At 42.3% G+C, this 8,777-nt stretch overlaps 1 protein-coding gene across 4 annotated transcripts; it reads left to right on the top strand.

Annotated features, from left to right (window-relative positions):
• The first annotated feature begins 461 nt into the window (after nucleotides 1-461).
• LOC103711681 (F-box protein At5g51370-like) lies at nucleotides 462-8,212 on the top strand. Of its 4 annotated transcripts, none has more exons than XM_089929712.1 (4): nucleotides 462-1,840; nucleotides 6,010-6,271; nucleotides 6,363-6,625; nucleotides 7,502-8,212. In XM_089929712.1, the coding sequence occupies exons 1-3, from the start codon at nucleotides 669-671 to the stop codon at nucleotides 6,411-6,413; spliced, it is 1,485 nt and encodes a 494-aa protein (XP_089785838.1). In that variant the 5' UTR covers nucleotides 462-668; the 3' UTR covers nucleotides 6,414-6,625; nucleotides 7,502-8,212. The 4 variants fall into 4 exon arrangements, with proteins under 4 accessions (XP_089785838.1, XP_038976527.3, XP_038976523.3 ...); XM_039120595.3 differs by having other exon boundaries at nucleotides 500-1,840; nucleotides 6,360-6,625; nucleotides 7,502-8,139; XM_039120599.3 differs by lacking the exon at nucleotides 7,502-8,212 and having other exon boundaries at nucleotides 6,363-6,653.
• Nucleotides 8,213-8,777: the final 565 nt, after the last annotated feature.

Here is an 8,777-nt window from a genome sequence, read left to right on the forward strand (position 1 = left end):
CTGGAGCTCAATTGCAAAGTCTTTCAAGTCATGGGTCACCTAGCACCTCATAATTATGATATGACCAAATTAGATTTGCCCAAATTTTTTTCCAAAAGCACAAAAAAATGGATCCGATCGGACCCGGACCCGACCCGAATCAGACCCGGACCCGACCCGAACCCGACTCGGACCCGACCCGACCCAACCCGATCTTCAACCGGGTCGGGTCCGGGTCCAAAATTGGGACCCGAACAAAAAACCGGGTCGGATCGGGGTCACCTAGGACCCGACCCGACCCGACCCGACCCATTTGCACCCCTAATCCCCGCTCGGAGCAGGAATAAAAAAATCCCCGCTCGGCGGCAGCTCCAAGCGTCGCGTCAAATGAGACAAACGAAGAAAAATTAAATAAGACAAAGCGATGAAGGTCCCCACCACTTGAGGCTTTTTATCTCTTCCCTCTTAGAAATCCGTTGCCTAGACTGGAATAATAGAATAACTTGTTAGCAACAATTTTATTTTTAACTCGAGAGAAAAAGTTTGAACGGAAGGGAGCGAAGGGAAGCAAGAAACCGTGGTGGTACCAGGGCGCAGCGAGAACCAGAGGACGAGGCAATGTGCCGGCGGAGCACCAGACCACCGCTCACCTATGCCGCCGCCGCCGGAGAGACCCGCCTCAGTCCTAGATGCATCAGCAGAGCCCCCAACGCCGCCTGACGAGCTGGCCTGACTTCTGGTTCGGCGACAAGCCCCTCAAGCATGTGGTCCTCAAGATGCAGCTCGGAGACCAAATCCTGACCCTAGAGCCCTTCCCCGCCGGAATCCCGGCCTCAATGCCGCCGCCACCAGCGGGCGGCCCCGACCTCACCGCCCTCCTCTCCGACGAGCTTCTCCTCCGTATCCTTGCCGCCCTCCCCGACCCCCTCCATAGCCCTGCCTCCCTGGTCTGCAAGCGATGGCTCCGCCTCCTCGGTCGCCTCCGTCGCTCCCTCACCCTTCTTGACTGGCCCTTCCTCTACCACCGCCTCCCCCTCCGCTTCCCCGACCTCACTGACGTCGACCTCGTCCCCGCATCCTTCGCCTCCCCTTCCTCCTGCACCGCCACCGGCGGCGGCGTCCTCACCCGCGGCCTGGTTTCCGTCCGCATGGACCCCCATGCGGAGCCCCCCATCGGCGGGTGCCGCTTCCTCCCCACCGATGTCATCGACCGCGGGCTCGAGGCCCTCGCCCGCGGCTGTGCGGGCCTCCGGAAGCTCGCCCTCGTTTCCGCCGCCTCCGAGTCCTCCCTCCTGACGGTCGCCGGCGAGTGCGCCACCCTCCAGGAGTTGGAGCTCCACCAGTGCACCGATCTCGCCCTTGGCCCCATCTCCGCCTTCAAGAACCTCCAGATCCTGCGGCTGGTGGGGTCCGTGGAGGGCCTCTATGGTGGGCCCGGGGTCACCGACATCGGGCTCACCATCCTGGCCAATGGGTGCAAGCGGCTGGTGAAGCTGGAGCTCAGCGGCTGCGAGGGGAGCTATGATGGGATCTCGGCAGTCGGGCGGTGCTGCCTGATGCTGGAGGAGCTGACGATCTGCGATCACCGGATGGATGGCGGGTGGATGGCGGCGCTGTCCTTCTGTGAGAACCTCAAGACTCTGAGGTTGCAGAGCTGCAAGAAGATTGACACTGATCCGGGGCCTGAGGAGCACCTGGGGTCGTGCCCAACGATCGAGCGGCTACAATTGCGGCGGTGCCAGCTGCGAGATAAGAGAAGCTTGCACGCGCTGTTTATGGTGTGTGAGTCGGTCAGGGAGATCGTGTTTCAGGATTGCTGGGGACTGGACGATGAAATGTTCAGGATCACGAGCATCGGCAGGTATCAATTTTCTTCTCAAGCTTCCCTCGCCTTTTTATTTGTCTTTTGGTTTCTCATCATTATTGAGTGTTAGGTTAGTTTGGTAAGTTTTACAAGCCTGATGATTTGATGGCCTTGCAAGACGTAAGAATTTAATTGTGGCTTCTTCGCAGCAGATAAATGGTGTGGTTGTGGGTGGAGATACAATTCAGCCTAAAAGTCATCTGTTGGATTCTCACCTTCCCCTCATCTTCTTTTTAACCTTGTAGTTAGTGTTATAAAATATTTCTGAGGTAGCGTAATTCATGCCCGAATTACTACTGTTAGTTAAAAAAGAATTCAAAAGATTATGCGCCACTGATAGCTAGGTGAAGGTATGCATGTTAGGTGCTCCTCCAGCAGTGCAGAATATTTTCTTAATGATTCAAAATTGGCATCATAAAGGTGCAGTAGAACCAGAGTGATAAAAAAAACTTTGCTTTCATTATTCGTGTCGCCTTTCCGCTTCTTTTAGTCCTTGACATTTTATTACTGTTAATAACTACTCCATCGATGCAAACCTTTGCATATCCTATCTATCGGTTGGGGTAGGTTTTGTAGATTCCTTTATCATTCATATATAGGGTCTTGTAGATTCCTCTTGCACTAATTGGTGTTTTTTCTACACTTGTTTCATGCTAGATCTAATAAGAGAATTTGATGGTTCCTTATATTCTTTTGTTATATCTAATCCATGATAGTACTGAAAGCATTAAAGAAATATAAAGCATATATAGGAAGCACAACAAATGAAGGTTTCAATCATTATTAGCCTTAGCTAGGGCCAATTTAATGGATCGATTTGTATTTATAAAACATGCATCAGATATGGTGTATCTATGCTATCTTTGGCATTATCATGACATTGTTTCGTAAATTTCAATACGAACTTGTAAGAACCAAAGCATCATTTCCAAACTTTACTATCTTAACAATTGATATAATCTTGAAGATATGCTTATATATGTAAACATCATTGTCTTCATATATATTACTGGAACACTAAATTCTATATCTATGGATTTGGAGAAGATGGCATTCTGCACGACATAGGGATTGTGAAGGTTATCCAAGAAACATACATGATAGATAATCTGTTTTCATTTCATGCTTGAACAAGCATTCATATCAATTTACGGGATACAATGAATAACACTCATGAAAAAGGGCAGCCCGGTGCACGAGGCTTTCACCACTGCCAGGTCTGGGAATCATAGTAATATATTAAAAAAGGCATGTCACGAATTTTGAGCGATATATCTGATATAAAAATCATCATTAGATGTTGTAATCTTGTGATCCACTAAAGCTTTTTGCATAGTGTTGTTTTGGAACTGTGTGGTTTCTTTCTTGGTCTTGGTGTGTTGGGTACTTGAGATAGTTGACTATTCGGATAAGGAATTCCTAGAGTTGGCTGCTTCTTGAACGATGTTTTAGTACTCTTCTGGGATTGTTTGGTTTTTGGTGGCATGCTCATTGTAGTGCCAACACTTGTTTTATAAAACAGTAAAAAACCAATGGGGGAAAAGAAGATGACATTGAAACAAAGCTTTTCTACCCGTATGGGCAATTGTGAATTCCTATTACATAGCTCTTATTCCATGGTTAATGAAAAATTAGTTGGACATCATATTATCCTCTTGATTGTCCCTTGGTTACCATTATTGGTTCTAGGATTGTACCATCATTAGTGCAAGCACACTCAGGATGTTGGGATGAAAAACAATTGTGCTTTATTCAAAGCTGGATGATATCAACAAGCTAATACAACATATTTTAGAATAGAAAAAAAGAGTCAACACCAGTAAAATACCGTGGAAATTTATGCTCCAACATCCTGGAAAAGTGCATTATAGTTTTCTGGAATGACGCCTTCTTCGAGGACAACATAAGCCATCAGAAATTTTAGGAGAACTAGACAAAAAATATCCAGATGACAATCATGCAGGATTTCATATATCTGACCTAGTTCCAGTGGAAATCATGATTTGCAGATGCCAAAACCTTGATTACATTTGTGGAGTGTCACTTGGGGCAACATACGTGCCTCCAATTTTCATTATCAGAATTAAGTTCTTCAACATCTGACTAATTACGATGTTTCGACATTTTAGTTGGTCTGAATTCCAAAGCACCTAATGACATGAGATTGTCCAAAAACTTTAAATGCTACATGTAGGTAATTGTCTTCAGAGCCTTTTCATACATTTTAGTTTGAATTATAACTGTCCCAAGGTTTTGCAAGTTAACATTCATATACCATGTGTAGAATATTACCTTGGCATGTGTAATAAGAAATTGTTGAGATTGAAATCAGTACTTTAAAAATTTGTGCTAGCTTTTTTTCGTGTTGGAAATTTCTTCCCTCATTTTTTTTGTGAACATTTTGCAATTCTTGATATGTCCTTTGTCTTACAATGCTGGCTAGTCATGTTGCTAGTGACCTGACATGATATGCAACTATTTCTCTCTTCTTTTCTTCCCTTCCTTTCTCTCTTTTGGTATGTTACTCACAGTGGGTTTGGAGGGTTTTGTTTGTCTCAATATATCATGGATCTAGGTGTTGAACCTGCCCAAGCCACTCGATGCATAGTCCCTCTAGCCCCCAAAGTATGCAATATGCATTTGTGAATTATCTAGATTGTCTCCTCATCATATTTTGTTTCATTTTTTTTAAATTAAATGGCCATTGTTAGACTGTATCTGACACATGCCAGACTGTATCCTAGTGGTATCAAGTTCAGATATGTATTGAATATGGCCATTGCCAGTCTAGCGAAGTATTCATCCTTAGCAGGAAATTAAAGTGACTTTCAAGATGCAAACTGTTGTACAACAGCTAACCTCTATCTTCACCTTGAAGATACAATATTAGGGCTGCAAGATGTCTAAAGAGGAGATTTTATTTGTTTCTACTTTTCTAATTTTAGTAAATGGTTTCTAGTTTTTTGAGTACTTCTATTGATGTCTCTGTGGGGCCTACCGTATTAGGTTCATTATCTGTCTCAGATTTCTAGAGTTTGATGCTAGTGAAAGGCCTGAATTTCATTTTTGAGAGTTGGAGTTGGTGACGAAGTTTTCTTCGCTGATATGATAGAATTTGATAAATTTCTTATTCCAGCCTTTCTTATTTCAATTGGAGGTTGTTAATATTGGATGGGTCACAGATTTTAAATTATTTAATGACTTTACTTCAGACCCACCTACTTCAATGAAAATAATATATTCAAAAAAACAAATCGACTATATCTTTGTGGACTAAAAATTTGAGATTTTGGTCGTCGGTGCAATTCAAAAAGATCATTATATTTAATGATGTTGCCGAAAGGTAGTTCATTGTTCTTGTAAAAACATAGAGACTTGGTAATTGTACACTCTTAGATGAAACTTACTAGTTATTGCCAATCCATTTAGGCAAAACCTTAAATTATTTACCAAAATGAGTTTTAAAGATGAGTTCCCCAGGGGAGAATGTTGTTTCATTTTCCATCAGCAGTCATAAATTTGATATTAGTGAATGCAAAAAGGAAAAGAAACCATATAATGAAAAAATTGCTCAACTTCAGGTATATATCTGAATGCATAATGAGATAGCATATAGAGTTCCATTTTATTTTCTCCTTTTTGCTTGATTATATGTCAAGATTCCATTCAAATTCAATATCAAGGAACAAGCATTTGTCAGAATGACAGCCAAGTGTATCAGTGCTAATGTACTAGAGAAAGAATTCATCTCAAAATAGATCTTCCACATTGAGAGAGAAGCAGATGTTCTAGCCTTCTTCCATATTGCTGTCAGTTGAACATGTATATTGTTGAAAAAATAGTTGTTTATACCATATCATTTTCATGGTGTGGCTATTTATGATGCCTATATACTGGCTATTATCACGCCTTCAGTATTCTGCTCACAATGAGTTCTAGAAAGTTGCAGAACGTGGTAAATATGTTATGGATTTTTTTTGTTGTATTTATTTTTTATGTTTCCATGTTGGGCTGCCTTGTGATATAGCTTTTGGCTTATTTTCAGCTTTACATTAACTGGACTGATTATAGCAACTAGTTATTCTATTACATTATTGTGGTTAAATGTGTGATGGTATTAAACTGTTTGCTTTCTGAAACTATAATTAACTTTTATTGCTTTACAGGTGGGTGAAATTTCTATCATTGGAGGGATGCTCCTTGTTAACTACAGAAGGTCTGGAGTTGGTAATCTTGTCTTGGAAGGATTTGCAAAGACTTGTAGTTATTTCGTGCAATAAAGTGAAGGATGATGAAGTCACCCCTGCCCTGGCAAGCCTATTCTCTGTGCTTAAAGAGTTGAAGTGGAGGCCTGATTCTAAATCTGTCCTTGACATGAACCTTGCTGGGACAGGAATGGGAAAGAAGGGTGCAAGATTTTTCAGAAAGGTACGAGGCCTAATCATCTTGATACCTTCGTATTCTCTTTATGTTTTATTCAAAGAGGAGAAAATTGAATCCCGGACATGCTTTGCAGCAGTTTCTGCAAGGACGACAACATTTAGAAGGGAAGGCAGAAGAGAATCCATGAGAAAGAACAAGCAATAGACACAGTTGTCCCTGACTGTCATGCTGATCCACCAATTCTGTTCGTGTACAAAGAAGGCAGGAAATTTCCTCTTGATGCACCACTATCTGAACTGTGCCATTTTATGCTTTGTTAGAAAAATTAATGCCCGCACGGCATCTCGAGCCGCGTGCGCACTTGCCAGTGGGCGCTCATTGGCGTCCGCTGGAACTTACGTGGGCACGCGCCAGCGGGCGCGCACTGGCGCCTGCTAGCGCACACTGTTGCCAGCATCCGCGGACGCTGGCCAACCGCGTCCGCTGGCCACGAGATGACTACGGACGCATCAACAAAAATTATCTAAATGCTCCTGCCCAAAATCCTATAAATACCTCTTGTTTTTTCTCCCTTCGGACACGAAAAAATAGAGAAAAATACTAAAAAAATTCTGAAGAAAAGTTCTTTCTCCTTTTAGCCACTTTTGATTTTTATTTTTGCAATTTTGTTCTCCAAAGTTTATTTTATTCTTTTTATTTCGTTCTTCGCTAGATCTGCAAGTCCGATCGGATTCGATTTGGTTTTTTCCGAGACGTACCGAAAAAGAAATTTAGAGTCGTCGTATCTCTGAGAAGGATTGTCGGAAGATCTGTACGTGGGGCAAACACTTCTATATATATTATTCATGTTATGTTTTTCTATTAATTGCAATTATAGCTTGATTTGCTTATTTAGGTGATGTATTGCTAACAATCCAAAGAAGTGTTTGCCCCCACGTATGGGTCTCTCGGCAATTCTTTTCATAGATACGATGATCCTAAACTTCTTTTTCGGTACGTCTCGGAAGAAGCCAAATCGAACCTGATCGGATTTGCAGATCTAACAAAGAACGAAATAAAAAGAATAAAATAAACTTTGCTGAACAAAATTGCAAAAATAAAAATCAGAAGTGGCTAAGAGGAAGAAGAACTTTTCTCCAGAATTTTTTTCTATTTTTTCGTGTGCCGAAAGAAGAAAAAATGAAGGGTATTTATAGAATTTTGGGCAGGGGCATTTAGGTAATTTTTGCGGATGCGTTGGCGATCATCTCGCGGCTAGCGGACGTGGTGGGCTAGCGCCTGCGGACGCTGGCAACAGCGTGCGCCCGCTGGCGCGTGTCCATGTAAGTCCCAGCGGGCACGCACGCGGCCTAAGTCTCCGCGTGCGCATTAATTTTTCCAACATGCTTTGCATGGGTATCAGCTCTTTGGCACGTGCTTTAACAGGGATTAATGCTCCACCGTCTCTTGCAACTAAGAAGTTCAAGGGTCATTAGCATGTTGGTATCAGCTTTTTGGCATGTGCTTTTACGGGGATTAATGCTCCACCGTCTCTTGCAACTAAGAAGTTCAAGGGCAAATGACCATTTCAAGTCCCCATCACTTACAAAGAGGCAGTTCAAGGGACACTAGATATATCAAACGCATTGGTCAACTTTCCTCTTCTAAGACCTCTGATTCCACAGGCGTCTGACCTACATATCTGCAATAATGCCATGCTATTTCTTGAAGTGAAAAGAGGCACATCTGCGGCATCCCCGCTGCTCCATGCTCGTTCTCTATAATGTTATCCTTTGTTGCTAACATCTCTTTTGTTTATCAAATGGACCTTGAATGGATATTTGGAAAAGCTTTTCTGAATGCTGATGGGAAAAAAATCAATCCGTGAAAAGAAATACAGAGAATTTTCTATATCAGACCTTACTCTTGTTTGATTTACGATTCTCATTTATCTTTTGTATATGGGAGCATACGAATTATGCAAGAGTTTACTGCATTCTGAAGCAATGCAATGGTTTTAGCTAGGATGTTCTACCTCCCGTGTTCTACATATGTTCGTGTATCATGTGCAAGCCAACTCAACTCAACTGAGTCTTAATCCCTGACTAGCTAGAGTCGGCTGCATGAATCTTTTTCTTCAAATCTATTTGATTTGACAATGTATCTTTCTATACCTTTTATTTGCACACAATTGTATTTCGCATCTCTGGTTACATCTAATGTGCCTCTTCAAGGATGGGAAAAGATGTGAAAGTTTATCTCCAGGCCGGAAGGCATTTGCAGCAGTTCTTTGCTCTTGGTTGTAGTTTATGAGATACCTCATTTTAACCATATCCAATGTGTTTTAGCATCTCCATTCTCCTTTTACTGCGTACTTGTATATTTTTTTAAAGGGTATCTCTGGTTCGCACCGAAATATGGGGGTAAAGAAAAAACTTCTCTGTGTCACACATACCAATTAGTTGTTTAACCGTGGTTCTGGCTAAGCTAGAATAGATCAGATCCGTTACGAGCGGAAACTGAACATCAACGTTTTATTGCCCCCAACGAAAAATTCTAATCCTAGATTTAT

Source organism: Phoenix dactylifera, chromosome 3 (genome assembly GCF_051530095.1).
Source record: "Phoenix dactylifera cultivar Ajwa chromosome 3, Ajwa_hap1_PhDact_Kaust_v1.1, whole genome shotgun sequence".
Classification (NCBI taxonomy): Eukaryota; Viridiplantae; Streptophyta; class Magnoliopsida; order Arecales; family Arecaceae; genus Phoenix; species Phoenix dactylifera.